The 21,700-nt window shown below is 40.4% G+C and overlaps 2 protein-coding genes across 4 annotated transcripts; one reads left to right on the top strand and one right to left on the bottom strand.

The window, feature by feature from the left end:
* Positions 1-792: 792 nt before the first annotated feature.
* On the top strand, positions 793-8,919 carry RB195_017534 (uncharacterized protein; the record flags this gene model as incomplete). The annotated part of the gene is made up of 20 exons (XM_064184571.1): positions 793-855; positions 1,948-2,037; positions 2,094-2,184; positions 2,288-2,430; positions 2,560-2,753; positions 2,816-2,988; positions 3,778-3,902; positions 4,247-4,427; positions 4,507-4,594; positions 4,871-4,967; positions 5,120-5,232; positions 5,332-5,404; positions 5,458-5,658; positions 5,912-6,040; positions 7,975-8,145; positions 8,210-8,300; positions 8,383-8,445; positions 8,513-8,577; positions 8,659-8,762; positions 8,841-8,919. 20 exons carry the CDS (start codon positions 793-795, stop codon positions 8,917-8,919), a joined length of 2,334 nt encoding a protein of 777 aa, XP_064040452.1.
* Positions 8,920-9,784: 865 nt separating this feature from the next.
* RB195_017533 (uncharacterized protein) lies at positions 9,785-20,119 on the bottom strand (the record flags this gene model as incomplete). Of its 3 annotated transcripts, XM_064184570.1 has the most annotated exons (16): positions 9,785-9,880; positions 9,936-10,031; positions 11,212-11,322; positions 11,377-11,558; positions 11,661-11,818; positions 12,778-12,868; positions 12,922-13,023; positions 13,083-13,238; positions 13,974-14,063; positions 14,263-14,464; positions 14,571-14,678; positions 15,986-16,061; positions 16,337-16,436; positions 18,299-18,386; positions 18,569-18,682; positions 18,737-18,823. In XM_064184570.1, the coding sequence occupies 16 exons, from the start codon at positions 18,821-18,823 to the stop codon at positions 9,785-9,787; spliced, it is 1,857 nt and encodes a 618-aa protein (XP_064040450.1). The 3 variants fall into 3 exon arrangements, with proteins under 3 accessions (XP_064040450.1, XP_064040451.1, XP_064040449.1); XM_064184569.1 differs by lacking the exons at positions 16,337-16,436; positions 18,299-18,386; positions 18,569-18,682; positions 18,737-18,823 and having other exon boundaries at positions 15,986-16,036; XM_064184568.1 differs by lacking the exons at positions 9,785-9,880; positions 9,936-10,031; positions 11,212-11,322; ... (9 more) ...; positions 16,337-16,436; positions 18,737-18,823 and adding exons at positions 19,074-19,172; positions 19,994-20,119 and having other exon boundaries at positions 17,885-18,478; positions 18,569-18,724.
* Positions 20,120-21,700: the final 1,581 nt, after the last annotated feature.

Raw genomic sequence — 21,700 nt, 5'->3', positions numbered from 1 at the left:
ATTTGCCCCTTCTCGCTATCAGTGGGAAGGGTTTTTTTTACTAGACGTGTTGCAATCACTTCTCTACATCCGTGATCTCATACCAGAAGTGTGGCGTAGGTTCACGTCTTCATTTCTGACCTTTTCCTTTGTGTATTGTTTTTTCCCTTTCGAAAAAATACTCCTCAAAATTCTGTCTGCTTATAATCTCTAAATTTCTACGAGATAACTCTCATAAGGTCACATTCTTCATCCTTACTTCTTTCACTATCTTCTTAAGATGAAGATTTTCGTTGTGATCCAATTGAAACGATTTGCTCTTTTAATCTTTTTCTGGAATTTCCTTCTCTTCGTTTGGATCCATTCTTTTACTTCATGAAATAGGTGACAAAACGTTGCGTTTCCCGCGTCGATCACCAATTATTCGAAATAGCAACTGTCACTGCTGCCACACGGTTGTCGCGACAATCGCGCAGCTGTTTTCCACTCCGACGTGATACATAAATCTCCCTCCAGAACAAAACAAACCAGGAAGTTGGCAATAATCCATTCCTTAGGAAAAATTACATTATTTCAAATGACTAGTTCGTTCCATTCCACCTTTGTTACTTTCTTTTTTTCCTTCGTTTACTTCCCATTAATGATATTTTCGTTCTCAGCATCACAACGTTCTACCTCGTAAACACTTGACATGCAAATATTGTCTATTATTTACATTTTCTATTGTTTCTGTAAATAAATGCACACTATCTCGCGGCTTCCTTACAGGGATTCTGGATTTTCTTCTGGGCTGACAGAAATTTAATCGCAGTTATGGCAGATCTTGCCCAGATAGCAGATCTTCATTCGGAGCAATATGAAGCGCTATTTAGAGAAGTAAGTTGAAATTTGGGAGGAAAAAACATTGTCACTGCTCATTTTACGATTTCTACATTTCTCTTCATTAGAATACAACGACTTCTAGTATTTGTCTGCTATATTCTTAGTAATTAATAGTATGCATATCGAATTTTTCTTTCTTCCTGTGACATGTGCTTTTCTACGACGTGCATTTGAAACGATTTTCATTTATCTGTTCTCGAATTTCTCCTAGATTCTGTTTATATATGACTGGTTTATGTTTACTCATGTGATTTATGTGGGGACGAATGCCCTTCGACATCATTGATGAATTAAACCATCGGCCACCTCCGATGCCTCAATATTCAACATCTGCGGGGAAAAATTGAATAACTGAAATTGATATCAAGGAGTTCGGCAAAGATTACTCTTCTGAGTGCGTAGCAGTTGGATCGTCAAAGTATGAAATGCGTAAAAATTTCTTTCGCCTGGATGCATGGAAACACAATCAAATATTTCCATCAGTTCTATGAACAACTTGGGCTTATGTCTGCAATTGACTCAGACATATGGCTATAGCTTTTTCTTGTTTTTTTAAACCACATATTGCACTGAGACCTTGAGAGATGGAGCAAGATTGAACACGAAAATTCAATTCCAATTTCAAGCCATATCGTAATGCGACAGCGGCGGGTGTGGTGTAGCGGTTAGAGGTTCCGCTTCCTGCACGATCGATTGGAGGTTCGAATCCGCCCTAGTGCTCACCAAGCCTTTCATCCCTGCGGGGTCGATAAGCTGGTACCAGACTTGTCTGGGAGGATAAAAACACTGACTTGACACATCGGCTAGCCACCGCAAGTCATTGTATAGGCCAGATACACGTTCGTAAACCTCAAACGATTCTGAATTGAAGTGAACTTGGGTTCGCATCCCAAGCGGATTGATTAACGCCAGAAACTTTAACTTTAACTTTGTCGTAATACGACAGTATACACGAGTTTTATTGCATTAGCCCAAATGGAATTTGTCTGTATTGCTTTTTTCTGAGTTTTTGCGCTGTATCTCAGTGTCCAGATTCTATTACTTTACTTTTCTTTAGCTTGTTCTCAATTCTTTTGTCTGTTCCAGGCAAATCCTACCAGCGCTGTTGCTGTTGCTGCCAGTGATGCAGCAGCGTTTCTAAAACGTTCAAATTTAAATATGCAACAGTTGGGACAGGTGAAATTCCTTCTTACTTTCGAGTGTTGTTGAGTACAGTCGCATTTGTAATTCAGATATGGGAGCTTGCCGACTACCAGCGAAAGGGATCCCTGGACAAGAAGGGCTTCTTCATAGCCTTTAAACTTATAGCAGCTGCCCAGCAAGGTTGGAATTATTGAAAGAATCAGTTAGAATTGCTGACTATTAAATTTAATTAGAATTTCGAAGTTGTAACCAGAATCTATCGATTAAAAAAACTGTTATACAGGCCTCCCTATTTCCCCGCCTTCTGTCACCACTAAGGGATTGAATCCACCACATTTTGAGGGTATCCCCGCAAGACCTCCTATGTACCATCGTCCATCCTTAGATAGTGCTCCAAGTGAATGGTGTATAAGTGCAGCTGATCAGGTTTGCCGTTATTGAACTATTTTTCTTACGTAGTCTTTACATAGTTTATGCATGTTATATCGTATCGTATTGTCTGTATTTGCTATTCTCTTGTACTGAACTGATCATTGTTGGAATGCATGGATTTAGGTCAAGTACGATTCAATTTTTGAGTCGCTATCTCCAGTTGATGGGAAATTGCCTGGCGCAAAAGTAAGACCAGTCTTACTAAATTCCGGCTTGAGTCCAACAATACTTGCAAAAATATGGGAATTAGCTGATCAAGATAAAGATGGTCAGCTAGATAGGATTGAAATGGCTGTTGCGATGCACCTCGTGTACCGGTTCGTTGATAATTTTGCGATACTCAGTCTTCGTTTTTCTTTTTGATAGTCGGCGATTACAGGGCTCTTCAAAATGAACCAGTTCCTGCAGTTTTGCCCAACTCTTTGATACATCCATCCAAGTCTAACTTGTCGCGGCGAACCTCAGCAGCAACCCTGACATCGAGTATTACTGGAAGCGTACCGCCACCAGTTCCGATGCCGCCGCACGCACATATCGGAGTTGGCCAAACAAGTGAGTCTTTGGAATATTTGGTTTTGTTCTAGCACAAGTTACAGTATGAGAAACGAATGCTCATTCTATGCTCTCCTTATTGATTTAAGCGAATGAACATTATTTCGTGAATGCGCTGCGATAGTGGATCCTTTTCCATTTTTATGGCGGAGATCAGGGAACTCCAGAAACTTCTTGCTACATCTATCAGTTATTCCTGTGCTTTATACAGTTGATTTAAGCAACTTTATATGAATCCCAGTTGTTACTCACTAAAATTCGCAACTGCTTTACCTGAGAAACAGTCGTGAATTCAAGAACTTGTTGCTCTCACTGTTTTAATGCATTTAAACACATTTTTATTCTTTTGTGTTTCTCGAATTCCATTCCAAATTTTTGTTTCTGAACTTTCGAAGTTTAGAGTATACCGCTTTAGAAGTAACGGTATGCAGAAGTCATGACGGTGCGTGTCCTAGATTCCACGTTTTATGGATTTTTTCCTTCAAGCGCCTATTTGTTTGATTTTCCGAGAGGATAACTGAAACGAGTTCGAATAATAACTGCTATTTGGGACCTGAAAGAGAAAATATGAGAAAAATGGGGTAGTGGAGTTGTGTGCCACATCCTACTCTTATAGCAATGATCGTAGCAACGATCAACAATTGTATTCGAGCTGTATAGCAATCGGAGAGTACTCTGGGTTGTTTTCTAGATCTTAGTGCTAGTAAACACTCATTGAGCTTTACCCATAAGATAAGGTCTTATCTTTTTATGCTGTTTTCAGTTTTCTTAGGAAAAGTGATGTTATAGATTATCGTTCGCGTGCCGGAAGCATGACATCTTTGGATGGCATCGGTCATTCTCCTAGACTTCCTCAGTTCGAAAACAGAAGTGCTTCCGTTCAGCCAAACCAGTTCCCAAGGAATGAAAGTGCGGTGGGTTTTGCGTTTGCTTTCAATAGCTTCTTGAAAATGAATCTCTTTAATTAATTTAATTCGTTAGTAAGTGAAATCACGTACTTAAATGAAACGTATAAAATAGGAGGAGAGCGACTTGAAACCTGGTCCAATTGCCTAGGTGGTTCGGTTCGCCTTAAGACCCTCACTAGCTCTGATCTGCAGTGGAGCTTAAGGAGAGTCCCACCGCGCCACTTTGAGCGCAACTGCTGGCATTTGCATTAGGCCTCAGGCCATTTTGACCCGACTGTAGCTAACAGTTGCACAGACAATTTAGAGAACGGAGAACCCTATGACACCAACAATTATCCATTCACTTCCAGCCGGCTACTCCAGTACGTGGAATGGCTGCGCCGTTGTCAACGTCGGTGGCAAGCAGTAGTAACTCATCCCTTGAGTGGCCTGTTGACAGATTCGCTTCTGCAGCTCAATTTGCTGCTTGCGACACCGATTCGGATGGGTTTGTCAATGGAAACGATGTGAAGCATGTACTCCTCAGTTCAGGTACAGCTATTTGCCCACTACGCCTTTGTATCTCTATTTCACTATTGGCAGCATTCTACATTCTGATCAAAACTTGTAGGGCTGCCGCAGGCGGAACTCGCGCAAGTATGGGCGCTCTCTGACGTCAATCAGACTGGAAGACTTAATCAAGAGCAGTTCGCTCTTATGTAAGTTATTTTTTTGTTGATTTTGAATTTTTTTATTTACGTCCCTGTTTTTTCCACGATTTCTTGTTATGCTTTTAATTTTTCGTTGAGAATGTCGCAGAATGATTTCACGTTTGCCGCTCCCTTTGGACTTTGACTTTGGAGGATCCCTAGAACCCAATATGAAATTTATAGTTGTTTTGAAAATCCTTTCTTATTTTCCTATCGCCTCAGCTTGTATACATGCCCTTCCAAAGATAGTGCCAGGTTCCAGTCTTGATTTTCGTTTAATTTTAGTATTCATTTGGTAAATATGAGGAAGCGCGGAGAAGACCTTCCACAAATCCTGCCACCGTTCCTGGTACCACCGTCTCTTCGCGTGCTTTCAGTTCCTGTTAGTTTCTTTGTTCTTTGTACTTGTTAGTTCTTTTCAACCACTTACGATTCGTTTTTCTTCTCTATCCCTTAGTTACTTTATAAACGGCAAATAAGTGTAGTTGTAATCCTTCTTCCTTAATAATTCTCTCGAAATTGCTCTGTTTGCAGGAAAATGGCCACACATCTGCGGACGTCAATGTCAGCAACGCGATGGCTGCTGGCGAATCAGAAGAAATGCGCAAATTAGTTGAAGAAATGGAAAAACTCCTTGCTGATAGAAGGTACTGCGGTGTTTTCTTTCAATTGGTTGTAAGCCTTGGACTGATATGATATGGTGAAATCCTCATTAGATGGACAGTTACGTTCATATTTGTCTTTAGAGAGGCCGATGTGCAAGTGTCACAATTGGAAGCTGATATGAAAGTAAAAGATAGTCAAATAAAAAACCTGCAGGTGATCGCGACCTTACTTCCAATGTTTTACATTTTGTCTGAAAATATGTTTAGGTTGAACTGCGAACGCTAGAGGTGACTGTAAAGCAATTGGAACGACAAAAAGCAGAGGCAGGTCGGCGTTTGGCTGATTTGGATGAACAAATAAGGCAATTAGAGTCCGCTGCTCTTGCACAAGCCAAGAAAGCGGAGGAAGCACAAAGCAGATTGAACCAACTCGTTGAAGACACTCAGAAGGATGTTGCTCATGCAGAGGTGGGCGTTGTGCAGAGTAGAGTTGTTTGTACATTTGGATACCACAACATGTGAGGCAACTATTTTCTGACACGTGTTCCGTTTTCATCTATCATCCTTGAGATATGATACGCTACGTGACCTTTAGTTCGTCGTTTAAGAAAAATCAAAGGAAAAAAACTTTCATGACGTCGTAAAGTGTCTTGCTGGTTATAATCGTTCGTCACAAGTATTCATATAACTTCTTTTCTTTCTTATTATTTTCGTGTTTTAGTCAGATCAACAAGAAATAGCTCAGCTTAAAGCAGAGTTGGCCCAATTGGAGGCTGAGCGTCTAACATTCTCTGGCCAGCTAGCAAATGAGCAGAAAGGAATGGAAGCTGCTGTCGATAAACTAACTGATGTATGTTCGTTGAGTGTTTCTTCCTCCTTGTTTTAATCAGAATTCATCTTTTGAAGTCGTTCCTGAAGTCAGTGCTAGATAACTAGGCATCTAGTTTAAGATTTGATTCTAAGGAGGTCTCTTGCTGGTACTGTGCGGTGTTTAGTAGTGTATGAAGGGCAACATGATTACCACTAAAAATATCACTAATAGTAATTAATAGTATTAGATAACTGCATAAATTATAAAATACTACAACAAATAATAAATGACTATATAAATAATAATTACAAATTATTATATTTACTTTTTTGGCGTGGGACAGTAACATGGAAGCCCCTACATTTTCTTTTGAAAATGTATAATGTGTTGACAATGTAACAATGAGACCTCGACCGGTAGGACAGAAGTAGGTTCTACACCCGGCTGACTCAAATTTTTGCAGAAGGATTAGAAAGTTGAAACCACATCTAAAAGATGAAAAATTGAATTTTACGTAGTTTTTTTTTATTTCACGTCGTCCCACTAAAATTCCAAAAAGACTAGAAGGTGGGAAAAACAGCGAGATGACTATTTTGTAGGGCGGACATTCTTCTCTGAAAAACTCCCTGAATTTTTTCTTTTCTTATTGCGAAGTTATTCTCCCAGACCTAACAAGGTGCACAGAATCTGGTCTTTTTTGGTCATTAAATTCCATTAAATCCACTCTTAAAACTGCTGAACACTGCGTATAATTAAGCCAGTCTGAACGTCCGGCTAAAGCCGGACTTCAGACTTTCTGTGGAGTTTGCTTCGCTCGCCTTCACTGATTAACGAAAACTAATATTAGTGCCGTTTTCTACGAAATTGGACTTGTGCATATCCAACAATCTTTTTTCCTTTTTTATAATATAACTAAGGGCGAAAAATTTCATAGACATATTTCTAAACCCGTCAGTTCTACATTTCGAGAACATTCGAACCTCAGCTTCAAACACTCTTTATCAATATATTATAGACAAAATTTAAAAGCGCCAATTCGACACCGCAGGATCCGTCGCAACCCATTTTATGGCTATCTGACCATAGCGCACCAATCCGTCGCCGGGTAAACCAGTCGCAACTCCTATTTCGAATTTCGTGACACACACACACACACCCACACACACTCACACACACACACACACTCACACACACACACACACATACACACACACACACACACACACACACACACACACACACACACACGCACACACACACACACACACACACACAGAGTAAGCTCGTTATTATATACCATGATCCTTCATCTTTTAAAAATGGTCTCAAGTTTCTGACTTTTTTTGTTGCAAAAATTTGACTCAGCGGAATGTTGAACCTGAATTGTCCCATTGTCGTATTGTAGGAACAAAATGTTGATTTTTTTCGTTTTTTTTTTTCGACATTCCTCTGTATTCCGACCTATGCACCTGACTCTTCTCTTTCTTCGTCATATTTTACCCTTCAATCAGTATTTAAAGATATTTCCTAGAGCTTAGAATAAAAATGAAAATTTCATTACCAATATTCCAACAAATTAGCTTCTTCTGTACTTGGTGTTTCTATGCTTCTTCTGCCATCTCCGAACTTCAAAATTTCCTGTTGTTATTCGGCTAATTTTCGGTATGTCTTTTTCGAAACATATTAAACTTTCAATATATTGAATTGAAAGCAACCGAGAACTGCCGCAAAAATGTTGGAGGAGGAGGAAAAGAAGAAAAAGAAGAAGAAGAAAGAAGGGGGGAAGGGAGAGGGGCGGAGGGTCGTATTCGAAAGGGTCGTGTCCCATCACACCAGTTGACCCTGCTGGCAACTTTCAAAAGAAAGTTGTCAAGAAACCGAATTAATTGAATAGGGAGAGTGTTTATGTTGAGTAAAACAATTTTTCAACAAGGAAAAATTATGTCTGAAATATTGCAGTTTGATGATTTCAGATTGAGCGCAAGCGTCAGCGTGATGAAGCTCAGCGAGTGCAACTTAATGATGCTATTGCACATGCTGAGACAGTTGTCAGTGATTTGGAAGCGGTGCTGAAGTCTAGCGATCCTTCGACTGCATTGTCTAACAAACTCAATTTACTGGAAGATATTTCTAAGAAGGAATTGGCAAGTTTCTTTTCTTGGATGCGTTCGTTCAAATTTTGCTCCTGGAACGAGAAGCTGGTTTCAGTTCAACGATGTTCCATTCGCTGTTGCTTCAACGTCCAATCACTCAAATACGATTCACCAACCTCCTGATCCCTTTGCGGGCGTTCAGTCAGGTAGAGCTAATCAATACGCGAAAAAAAAACTTTTTGAGATGTTCAGTGTTACATAGTAGGAGGCTGTTATTAGGTTATTTAGGAGGCGTTCACCACGCTGATCCCTTTGCCCAGACTGATCCTTTCGCTGCCGCCGCCGCCACAGGTAGCGATTACTTCATTCCTTCACTGTTTTACGATGCAGTGTTCATTTACTAACATGAAATTTTAAGGCAGTTTTGCTGTCCAGTTTCCCCAGGATCCATTCGCTGGTGCTGCAGGTTCGGCTGCCCCTCAGGTGAGTGTAATATATGTAGTTATCAATGTGTGCTGTCGTGATCTTTAACCTCATAAAAGTAGTACTTATAATATGTTTCAGGATATGAGGCCATCAAGTGCAGGAAAGGCCCCACCACCACGTCCTGCCCCTCCGAAATCTAGTGCACGACAAACTCCTGTAAATGGGGATCCGTTTGCGAACACGTGAGTAGTTATCCGTTCGGGAATGAACTGCTTCCAGCTTTCCAAATAATAAACGACTTAGAATGTGATGTATTCTAGGGATCCTTTTGCTTCTGAGGCTACAAACGTTCCCGGTGGATTTGCAGACTTCTCTAGCTTTGGCGCTTTTGCCAACTAATGTACAACTCACTGGCTAGTGAAATGCTCTGCGTATTGCATGACTTGTAGATACTCATAATTATTTTAGAACCCAGAGCTATTCGTTTTATGCAGTATCTATTAAATTATTTATTAGGATTATCCGAAAGTCCTTTAGAAATTGTAGTCATATGCTAGGTTTTAGATTGGTTCGTGATGAAGATTCGGAATAAATACTTTTCCCTTCAGAGAATTCCAGAGAGCGAGTGTTGTTCATAAGATACAAATTGGTAGAGCTCGCTGTTTAAGCCTAAAAGAGTTGTACGTACGAGTTTGGATTTTGTCATGTTAGCGACACAGAAGGATTCGCTTGCAAACTCTTCATCAAAAATGCGATGCCACAATATTGGCCACATTACATTGATTTGCCTGTGCTCGGGCATCACGGATAAACATGGATAAAACAGGGAAAACTATGAAGTGTACGAATGAAAAACATTAATAAAAATTCAACTAATAGAAAAAACAACTTGAAAATGATAAGAAATAAGTTATCATCGACTAGCAAAAATCATTGCATTCAGAAAGCCATCGATATAACTTACAAAATCTGATAAAATGAGAAAAGTGAGTAAGAACTTGTTGACCGTATCGTACCCGCGTGGGTATAGAACTTGTTAAAATGGTTCCTACAAACAATATCACAACGGAGGTCTGTAGACTTTGAATGAAGCATGAATCAAGTCTGGGGGTTAAAAAAAACGATAGCAAACATAAGGAATGCTGATTAGAATATCGGACCGAGACCTCAATGGAACGTAAAAGAAAACTGGGACAGGATTCGAATTGGTTAGCACGGTTGTAATGCACAGCAAAAGAACCACGCATAGGTCTTCCTCGAGGGTTTAAATGCTGAGAGATGCACTGAAGTGGCGTGTTTGACTCGATCCGCCGAAGTTTCTTGTGGTGCGGCTGCAATGATGAGGAGGGCGAGGAAGAACCTAGAAGGGAATCTCTGTTAGGCAAAAGTCTGGTAACGGAGCCATTGTTTTTCACCTTTGTTTGGTCTCCCATGCGTACGAGTGGACGATGTTCCGAACGTCTTGAACCAGGACGATAGTGGATTCGGTCCCAACAGCTTTCGCAGTAATACTGAAGTCGCAACAGTTTACTATCAGCTTACTATGATCAATGTTTCTGTTTAAGACTTCACCGTGAACATTTTTTATAAATTCATTCAGTCAAGAATTTTGAGAATTACTGACAAGTAGACGAGGGAATCGATAAGAATGAACGTTAAGCAACCTACGAGATTAGCGTTGCTGGGGTCTTACGGAAAGATAGTGCTAGGGATATAGATAACGAATATTATCGCGATCACGACCGATCCCCTGACAGTCCTGCGAAACGGCATTGCCGCTCGAATCTTCCTACGAGTACACCCTATAACGCGCCACCCTCGTAGACGCGCCGGTTCCCTTAGCAGCCTATTCATTGATTTTACTCGGATAAGCTGCTGCTGAAGCTTCATTGATTTTTGGGGTGATGCCTTTTATTGAAGCTTCATGAAAATTACATCTGAGTTGGTCAAAACCAGAAGAGATGAAGAGAGAGTTTGGAAGCAGATTGTCGGAGTTGTTGCAAGTTGATGAAGTGCTCGCCTCAAACTCTTGACTTCCCACGCGGTTTTTCTTATGTGCGATTGACCATACCACAATCTCAAGCTTTGATAATTTAACTTACATCCTTATGAAGAATAGGGATGGTCATTCAAAAAGAGACTCCAAGGAATATAAATGATCGAATCATAAAGAAAATGAGGAAGAGAGATATCCAAGAGCACATAAGCATAACGATGAAGCAAATGACTGTGTTGTATCAGGAAAAAGTATAAGACTGAGCTGGTATTTGAAAAACAGAAAAGTCATACACGTGGTGGACGTAGTCGGGTCAAACGACTATTTGAAGCTCGCTGCAGTTGCGTCGCACTTGTGGTCGAGGTGGGACATTGCAAACTGCAGCGACTAGTGGAGCTGGCAAGGGTCTCACGTAGACCGTAACCGCTACGCTCCACTGGACTGCTTCGAGCACAGCCGCTCACGTAAATGCTCCGTGTTTCATGTCGTCCTGACCCGACCATAGCTTGCGCAGCAAAATAGTGCGTGTGATTCCTTCAATTGCGGATATTCAGTCGTATATTCGGGTCAAAACGACGAGAGTAGTTGCGGTGTATTTACGTACGCGCTCGAAACGGCGCATTTACGTAAGCGACCCTACTATAGGTGTGTGACTTATGCCAAAAGCATTGAAGTGATTATGGATCCAAGCTTACCTGAAGACAATCAACATCGCCGCAAAAGTATGGAGCATAGCGAGAAGAGCACTGCTTGCCTTCACAATGATCGCACATTTGTTCATCCATCACGTAAGGTTTGATTTCGACCTGATGATCATGCTTTTGAGAACAATTTTCATTTCATCGATGAAGTTATATTACTCTTTTCTGAGATTCTCCATGATGAACGTGAACAAAGCGTCCGTTAATCGCTGCAATGAAGGCTTGTGTAGTTACGAAAGAAACTCTCGCAGCTCCTTTCGGATATTTCAATTCCGGATCAATGTCTATTCCAACATAGCAAACAGGACCATACAAACGCTGAAGGCACTCAGCCAACTCGCCTGAACAGTTGAGGCCTTTAGCGAGATAAAGAAAAGCGCCTCGTAACTTTCAAAGGCCTCTCTGGTTCTTCAAACTGAAGTTTCACCATAAAGTTCACCTACTTGCTCGCGTGGGACGTGGAACACCACCGATGAATACGGTACGGCGAGGATCCATGAGAGTACGTGGGTTCGAGATGAAATCCATGTCCGCCAAACGCCATGGTCGCACTTGTACCGGCTTATCACGCATTGTCGGTGACGAAACAAAGAGATAGTAACTGGAAATAAGTTTTGTTGTAACCCACTCTAGACCATCTACGGTATTACATCACTTATTTTAGGAAGTAGCAAAATAAGCAGTTAGTGTCACTATTAAGATTAAATCGCGCAAACAGTTCCGTAAAAGTTTTCGATTTTGAAATGCTCACAGATGACTGGAAGCGCACCATTTTATCGCAGCTAGTAACTGGTTTCCAGCCAGGAAGGTGGAGTTCAGCGAGTACGTCACCTAGGTACAGTAGAGTCAAAACGACTGAAATACGGTGCAGTTCCGTAATCGGCTACGCCCGAAACGGTGCAGAGGAGCGTAGCGGTTAGGATCCAGTTAGGCCCTTTCTAATACCGTTCATTACTACGGTTCGCGATGGTCCCACGTCGATTCCAATCGTCATCTCCACCGCGTCGCTTCCAGCGCAGCCACTTACGCAACGTGTTTCATGCCATTCAGACCCGACTATACATCAGCTGTTCAGTTCGCAACACATCTTTGCTTGTAAACAGTGACCAAAGGAACTTGATATCTTCCTTGAAAAAAATGACCGCTCTGTGTGTCGGACTGTGTAACACCATATACGGAATCAATGGGCTGGATAAATGCCCAATCACCTCAGAAGTGAGGTAGCCCCGGTACTTAACCTGGAGCATTTTTCTAGAGAAAGGAAGAAGCTTGGAGGTAGACTGATCAACGCGTTGTGCAGTTCAGACGTTTTTGTTGCGAAAAAAAACATATTCCGACGAAAATGATGCAAAAGTCGAAAAGTTCAGAAAAAAAACGTCTCGGTATTGATTTCAATTCTTGAAAGAGTAAGAGTAGATCTTCTGGACGGAACCCTTTTTCGTATTCCTCTAGGAATCTTTTTAGGTGAATCTTGTTGAAAATTCTAAAGGCCACAATCTTCAATTTTCACCTAGGCTACTGAACTTCTCGAGAAGAAATTTATAGAAATGCTACACCTACCGATCATCCTCTTTGTGACATTCGCTGACAAGATATTGAACTGAGCTTTCTTCCTCAAACACAAGAAATACGTAGCCGGTCATTGAACGTGCTAATAAAACAATTCGATGACTTCCTCAACACTCTAGTCAAATCATCACTCACATCCTCTTCCTGACTCTTCATCTCGGGCGCTAGTACCATCGGGGCGGCGCGGCCAGTCTACGAGCACATTCCCAAAAACGGAAAATGTCTGCCAAATCTCATCTTAAAAGATCACGCTATATAAATGTTTATTGCGCTTGGAAAGCTACTTGAAATGACACCTTCGGTGACATCTATAGGAAGACCACCAACGAAAACTTTGCGAGCGAAAACCTCCACTTCATTGGAAAGGAACTGAGAAACTGGTCGCGATGGTGTGCCGAGCACTCTTCTTCCGCTCAGAGGAGATTTCGATTCTGCCGTTGGGGCCAAGGAAACTAAGCATTTTTGTTTAAAAGAAGCAATACGATTAGTTTTTATTTGTGAAAAAGAGTTAGAAGTACCCGTTGTCAGAAGGATAGCAAATATTTGAGCTCATTTTAAACGAGGAACGGAATAGAACTATTGAGCGGTTCAAATTGAAAGATAATGTCGATTCTAATCACGCTCTTCTCAAACTAGTTGAATTTATTTCCATTTTGAGGAAAGGGTGGCCGAATTTTCAGCTCTCTCTTGTAACGAGTAAACTTCTTCGTAACGAAGTTACGAAGAGAGAATGAAATTGCTTCTTTTTATTTATGCGGGTGCAGCGAAAATAATGTTTGAGAGCTGGGAACAGAGACTTTCTGTGCCTTATATTCATGGATGAATTTGGAAAATTATAAATTTCAAAAAATTAATTTATAGTGTAATCTAGGTATGTCAAATGTAAGGGAATAAAACGGAGAATACATTGCGCAGGATGATATATTAAAAATTCTTGAATTTCAAGCTTAGTTTAATTTGAATTTATAGCTGACGTTCGCTATTTATAACTCGGAGACATCAGTTTTCAAAACCAGGCTCTGAGATGGTTTTCGGAGGACAAAATCATTTTTATAAATAGAACAGTTATGATCTATCTAATTTATTATTGTTACTGTTACTATTATTCTATCAGATAAATTGATTTATTTGTTGAAAAAATAGAAAATAGAAAAGATGGAAAAATAAAAAAATAGAATTGAACTGACCACATGTATTCGTAGGTGAACCAGCGCTAGATACGCTATCATTCGAACAAAGACTGGCGTTTCCTGACAAACATGTCGGTGTCGTGGGAGCTGAAGTTAGCGATTTGAATAACTTTTGACAAAATCTTATGATAGATTTCACGTACAGTTAGCGAGAAGTAGAATTACTAGTAATGCCCATAAAAGTAGTAATTATTACAATAATACTAATGATATTCTAAATGGTTTCATTGGATTTTTCATTCTCATTTCTTACAGGTCAGGAAAATTTTCCTCGAAGTAAACGTACGTTTGAGGAAAACATTTCCACTTCCAGCCGCAAGCAACATTGGCAGCGAATCTTCAGGGCGTCCAAATCGAGAAGGCATAAGTCCAGAAGTGGAATGGTTACCGCATGGGAAGCTAATCATGTTCGTATTTTGTGCAGCAATGGCTTGTTGTCGAGCGAAGCCGGCGAACAATTTCTCTGCTCCGAACATCGGATTGTATGCCTAAAATCGGTCAACTGTGATCCTTTTGAATAAAAAAAGGACTCTTCCCTTAAGCACTAAGTCTTATCTCTTATGTGTTCTCCATCAATCATAAGTATGAACAAACCTGAGAAGTAACATTTTCGTCAAGGATTGACGTTCGACTATGAACACGTATAGGATTCGGCGGTGACTCGGTGGAAAACGGTTGCATCTGCAAGCTGAGAGCAGCCAACTGGAAAAAACGAAACTGTTATCGATTCCAAAAAGGCAACTAAAATCCTTTTTTGCACTAAAATTGTGTGTTAGAAACCAATCCTAACATTCTTATCATAACTTTTTAATTTTTTAATTTCCATTCATTTCTTTCTAAGAAAATCTGAGTAAGTTCTACCAGCATCTAGTTTTTTTTTTTTTTTTTCTTAGGGGTGGGGGAAAGGGAGAGGGCGGAGGGTGTGTGGGAATCCAGCGAAGTGGTATGAAGTTCCCACAGTCTCTGCATGATCGGTTGTTCGACACCATCCATAGCCAACCAGTGATCTCATCTCTCTTTGGATGATAAATTGGTATCACAATTATTTAGGAGAATAGGGGCATAGGCTTAACATATTGGTTGGCCCTTTCTAGCCATTGTATAGTCTGCATACGCATCAGTATTCCTTCACGATTCTGAACTGAAGTTGAATTAGCTGGCGCATCCTAAAGTGACTGACCTAAGCCAAATATTTTACTATTAATCTTTTTATTGTTTACTTGTCTTACTAGGTTCGCAGTTATTCTTAATTTTCCGAATCGTAATGAAATCTCATTAGATCTAAATAAAAAATCTACTGAAGGATAAAATCTCCGGCGTAACAAATCACATGGGATGCACCAATGCGTTCTACTGCAATTCGTAATAGTTGGGGTTACTGGAGTGCGCGTTGGCCTCTGCAATAAGTTTCAGAGGTCAGCCGATTTATTAGGCCGATGTATCAGTGTTTTTGTCCTCCCACACATGTCTGGCGCTTATTTATCGATCACTATCAATTTATCCATTCATTTGCCACTTATTACTTTGTCTATTACTAATAACATGTTGTCTCCGGAGACTTTGCGAGCCTAATATAAAGATTGGGCGGGGTATAGCGTAGTCAGTGAGAGGTTCCGCAGTGTCTGCACAATAGGAGGTTCTGTACTAGTGTCCACCAAATGTTTAATCCTTCCGCGATCGATTATCTGGTGCCAGACTCGTCTGGGAAGGTAAAAAAAAAACTGACCCGATACATCGGCTAGGCCCCACAAGTCACCGCATAGGACAGGTACGCGTACGTAAACCTCAAACGATTCCGAATTGAAGCGAACGTGGTGGCGCATTCGAGGCGGACTGACTAACGCCGGACACCTACTTTACTATTCAAAAGAATCTAAATTTAATGAAATTCTGATCAGAGAACAGGAGTTATCGTGATAGTTCCAGAGCCTGGTGATGTATTAAATTTCGTGGTTTCTTCCCTACCGGCATGTTTTAACAAGGTGAACTCTCTACTATCTGGGACCTACCTGAGTGTGTAAATCGCTTAGAGGGAGACCCATGCTGGCCGCCATGTGCATTTCCGAATGGGAGGGACAAGGAGGTCTGAGGTGAAACAGACTTTTATGCTTATCTTGCGACAAAATCAAGAAAAAATACTATCTTGTCAAGAATTGGATACGGATTGTGAATATAGCGGAAAAAGTTTAGAAAAAAGAATCAACGACTAAAGAGCAGGGAACCATCAGAATTTCCAAATAAAATCAATGAGCTCAAGTGAAAAATAAAAAAAAATGTCATAGGTCGATCGGGATGGCCCCAATGGAGTCGAATCAAGAACGATATGAGCATATATCTAACGTAAGCAACTGCAAACTTACAGCGATACGGACTTGCACAACCGCTTGCACACAAGCAAAACAAGGAAAACAAACCAGAGAAATGCAGATTTCGACAAGAAAACAAAACTTTGACGGATTTCTGATAAAGAGCAGAATTCTACAATATAAGCAACCGACGAAAATGTCAGTTCCACTCGTTATAATCGGTCTTATATAGTCCGACGAACACGTTATCCTCAACAAACATGAACCATTCACGTATATTCTGGCGAACATTAACGGTAGATCATTGAAATATCTTTTGATACTCATGTAGAATACAAATACACTGTATCTCGACAAATCTCGGTTTCTTTCTCCGTTTCATTGCTCCGGAAGCAAGAAAACTGCTGCATATTTGAAGTACCCTATAGCGGGTAAGTGTTTTTACTTTTCGTCCTATTCATATGAAAAATTCAAAAAATTGTTCCAGACTATTTTTCATCAAACACTTATTTGTCGGAAGAAAAACTTTGATGCGCAAGAACATAGTTTTCTGGTAGGGTATATGCATATCTCCATGGAAAGGGTTCAGCCGCCTTATGTGTCTTTCACAAACGATGCTTAATATAAATGATTAATATAAATAATAAACATAAACCGGTACTCTTTAAATATGATGATAAAAAGTTAGTGTTAAGCAAGTACATTTCTTATACTAATCTATTAAGCAATTGATGACAGCTAAAGTTTTGACTTTTGAGCTCGCGTGACAAGTGAAGACGAACTCGTCAGAGAACTGAGGCCACCAAAGAGAAGATTGAACATCGAAATTTCACCAATTTAAGGTAAATTCTTTATGCTCTCTCGAATGTGCAGTGAAATTGCAAAATTTACAAATGGGAATGTAATTGTCGTAGTGCAGATTCCATGGAAGAGTTCCTCAATCAGTGATTCGGATTGAATAGCGAAACCTGCTTAGTTCTTTCAAGGTAGAAAGCGAGAAAAATTTCGGAATAAGATACAATTACAGCGAATTCTTTTTTCGCATTCACTCCGCAGTCCACTTTTTTTAGATATTTTAATACACCCCGGGCAGTTGTAAGAGATAATAAGTAAGGAACAATGAAGCTATCAAAAGTACTGGATGTACTGGGTCGAGGAATAAGTAGTGAGTGTTTTTTTTTTCAAAGTAAAAAATGCACGAATAAATAGAAAACACTCCTAAAGAGTTGTCTCATTCGTCAGAGAATTTCTCACCTTACTAACTTTACAGAAAAGTCATACCTAATTTTTTTCATTCTATTATATCGCAAGATTTCTCAAGTGGACTAAAATAAAACGTAAAACAGAACCTGACAAAGGAAGAAGGAATAAAATGTTATCTGCCTTAAAAAAGGAAATATGCAAATGAAATTCCATTGTAGAGTGCTGATGAATAGGAGATAAAAAAAAGAATTGCTGGCGAGTATAAAAGTAGCCTCTGGATGTATTAGGTTGGAGCAAAAGAAATGCAGGTTTTTCTACCTAAAATCTAAATTAATATAACTTAGATCTAACAAAATTTATTTAATCAGTGTAATCTCCATTACAATTAACGCACTTTTGTCAACGAGAAACGGGCTTCTTAATGCCAATATCATAAAAGTCTGGGGTTCTGGAAGCGATGAACTCATCGAAAGCAGTTTCTGCATCGTCTTTATTTCTGAAGTGTTTCTCCCGCAAGAAGTTATCAAGGTGCTTGAAAAAGTGAAAGTCAGTAGGCGAAACGTCTGTCGAGTATGGTGAATGATCCAGAGTTTCATAGTTCAACCCATGCAGCTTTTGCCGTGTGATCAATGAGACGAGAGGTCTGGCGTTGTCATGAAGTAGGATTGCTCCTTTTCTATTGATCAATGCCGGGCATAAACTTCGCAGTTTCTGATGCATTTCGTCGATTTGCTGGCAGTACTTTTCTGCTGTAATTGTTTCACCCGGGTTCAGAAAGGTATAGTGGATCATACCCGCTGCAGACCACCAAACCGTAACTATAATCTTCTTTTGGTGAGTCTTCGGCTTTGGCTGATTTCGTGGAGCTTCTTTTTGGCCCAGCCACTGGGCAGGTCGTCGCCTGTTATCATAAAGTATCCATTTCTCATCGCAAATCACAATCCGTTCGAGAAATGGATCGTTTTCATTGCGCAAAAGATGGGCCGACGATATCTCAAAACGGCGATTTTTCTGACTTTCGGTCAATTCATGTGGAACCCACTTGTCAAGCTTCTTGTTCTTACCAAGAAGTCAGCAACGTACCAAGGTCAGCTTACCAAGGTCAGCTTCGACTGTCGCCTTCAATAAGTCGTTATCAAGTATTAGTGGACGGCTGCCATGTGGTTCGTCTTCGAGGCTGGTGTTGTCGGCACGAAACTTTTGGAACCAACGTTGTACTGTGCATTCGTTGATACTTCCCTAGCCCCATACTTCGTTGATATTTCGAGCGGTTTGAGCGGCAGTCCGGCCCAGTTTGAACTCGTAGAAAAAAATTTGACGAAAATCGCGATTAGACATCTGAAAATAAAAATCAAATTATTTTCATAATAAGCGACTTGAATTAAATTTCATATACATATTTAGAAAACTCATATAATAAGCTTTCTAACAATGTATAATACCTCGTAAAAAAAGCCTTAGTTTATCAAAAAAAAAAAAACAGTACAGTAATGAGTAATTTCTCTCTTGACACGAGGTTGTGGTTTGAGCTGTTTTCCACGAGAAGCAGCAAGATCTGCCACCATTTTGCAAAGGCAAGAGATCTTACCAGCTGTCCTCTTATCAAACTAAACACCTGGTTCGTGAATCGAATCTTCTTTGCCAACTGGCAGCATAAGTGTTGCATTGGAACGAGAGTTTTGTAACTCTGCAACTTGTTACACTCATAACTGAAAATAGAAATCTCCAATTCTGAAACGGTCAAAGGCCCAACATTCTACGCGATATTGTTGCAACAGCCAGTAGCCTGCACCCAGTGAACATAACCACCTCCTACCCACACAAGATCGCCAGTTTTGATCAGATCATGAAAGTTTTGACTTGACACTTGACTACCTGAGCGTACTTCAATACCGTGAAAGATCGGGCGCTCATACATTCCCAAGTTGGCTGGCCCGAATGGTCGACGTTCATACCACAAGGCATCCTATACTGGGTTCGACTCAAGACGACATGATGTTCCTGTCAACTTCGTGATCTGGCGCTACCTCCAAGAGCATTTTTGTTGAGAACAAACTCAGGTCCATTTTAAGGACACCCGTAAGCCCGCGATAAGCGCCAGTGGAGCGCTTTCGCAAAATCTCTGTAGTTCAAGAGCTTGAGCATCCTTCCTTGATTCTACGACCACATGTGGAGTCGATCGAAGAAGGGCGGTATTCATTGAAGGAGGCGAGCACTCCAACTTTAGATCAGGAGCATCTGGTGCCTGAGGTGAAGGGACTTTTTCACAGAAGATAGGTTTGAATTCTGAGGGACGATCGATTATTTTTGAACACATTTCCATCAACTCCGACGAAGAAATGTCGAGTGGGACAAGTAGCGGAGAGAATAAGCTGAAAGCACTTGGTAATTCGAAGTGTTCGAAGATCGAATAGATCGAGTAGTTCGAAGATCCACTTGTTTCATGTTTCACTTCTTGTTTGGTGTAACACTCTTTTCATTATCCAGTACTTCTTCCTTCACATATACCTTCCTTGCGGTTGGTAAATGACCTCCATGCTTCACAATATCAAGATCGTATTTGTTGAAAAGTGGTAGACTGATGCTACCATGCGCAGATATGAGGGATTCAGTAGATCCATTCAGTAGATCCATCAGATTCAGTAGATAGTGTCACTGTATCGCGTTTCCAAATGATCGAGTACCGATTTCTCTTGTTCATTTATTCGCTCCTTTTTCATTTGAAGCAGTCTCATCATTTGGAACTGGATCAGCAAGTTCCCCATCTTCCAGATAGCACTCCTGTCTCTGTATCGTTGTTGCTAGAAAATCTTCTTGCCTTATTCTCATTATCGGACGGAATCGATTGCCCCCAAGCGTCCTTCAAACAAGGAAGTCGAAACGACGAATTAGCTGGAAAAAATCGGGTACTGGGATAGTGCGTTGATGTATGAAACTCCTCGAGAACAGGGATTCAAGCCTTCAGCGGTTCTGGTGCAGCTGCACTGGACCGTAGGGCGGTATAGCGGTTCCGCTTCCTGCACGATCGATCGGAGGTTCGGATCCGCCCTAGTGCTCACCAAGCCTTTCATCCCTTCAGGGTCGATAAATTGGTACCGGACTTGTCTGGGACGATAAAAACACTGGCTTGACACATCGGCTAGCCACCACAAGTCATTGTATAGGCCAGTTACACGTTCGCTAACCTCAAACGATTCTGAATTGAAGTGAACGTGGGGGCGCATCCCAAGTGGATTGATCAACGCCAGAAACTTTATCCTTTATCCTTTTATTATATCGCACTTTTATATGATAATTAAACTTGAGAATCAAGATGACGAAACGGAGCGGCTTTGAAATCTTACTCTTTTGCAGTTAATTAATGGTGACAAAGCCGCTAAAACTGTTTCTGAAATTTGTATTCTGTATCGTATGACCCATGAAAAACATAGTAGATAACATAATGAGTTCGGAAAACACGAAAAATGCAAGAAAGAAAAAGCTGACCAAGCATTGAGCGATAGGAGAAAATTGATGGGAAGAACAATAGTTTAGAGCATACTTGCAGAGCATTCTTTCAAAAGAGAAAACCAACTACAAATTGTGTGTTATCTAGGTCAAAAGTCCCTAATTTGAAGCGCAAGGGCAAACGACAAGAGCTTTTCCAAGCATTGCTCCTTCTCAACACATAGCAGTAATCTCAGCTTCAGCGGCCTTACCATTTCGAGCAAATGCAAAAAGAATTGGAAAATCCTCCACTCTGTTTACTTCACGCCCCACTTTAACACCATGACAAACAAGAACTAATACTTTTAAAAATCACAATAAGACATTTTCGAAGATTGAGAGAATCCTTTTCGAATTATTTTGGAAAAAAAAAATTATTTTTTCTATCTGCATTTTTTACTTCAAAAAAGGATGCGCACGACTTCTTCCTCGACATAGTATTTCTTTCTTTAATTGAATTATGATGTTAAAACGATTACTTTAGAGATAAAGTAACAAAATTACGATACCATGTATTGTATAACTGCAAAAGATCACTTTTAAAGTCTAAATTGGCAGCTGAATTCAACTTCCTTTTCTCATCTTGAAAAACTAAACGAGGTTCACTGCATCGCTTCCACGTTTGAGATGAGAACTCTCAATCTTCAGCTCGATTACGTTCTAGTGAAGAACATTCCTCAGTAGGATATCCGAAAATCAGGAACTGTTCGAGACGTCGCGTTCACCTCT

This window comes from Necator americanus, chromosome II (genome assembly GCF_031761385.1).
Source record: "Necator americanus strain Aroian chromosome II, whole genome shotgun sequence".
NCBI lineage: Eukaryota > Metazoa > Nematoda > Chromadorea > Rhabditida > Ancylostomatidae > Necator > Necator americanus.
This window is presented reverse-complemented; position numbering and strand designations above follow the sequence as displayed.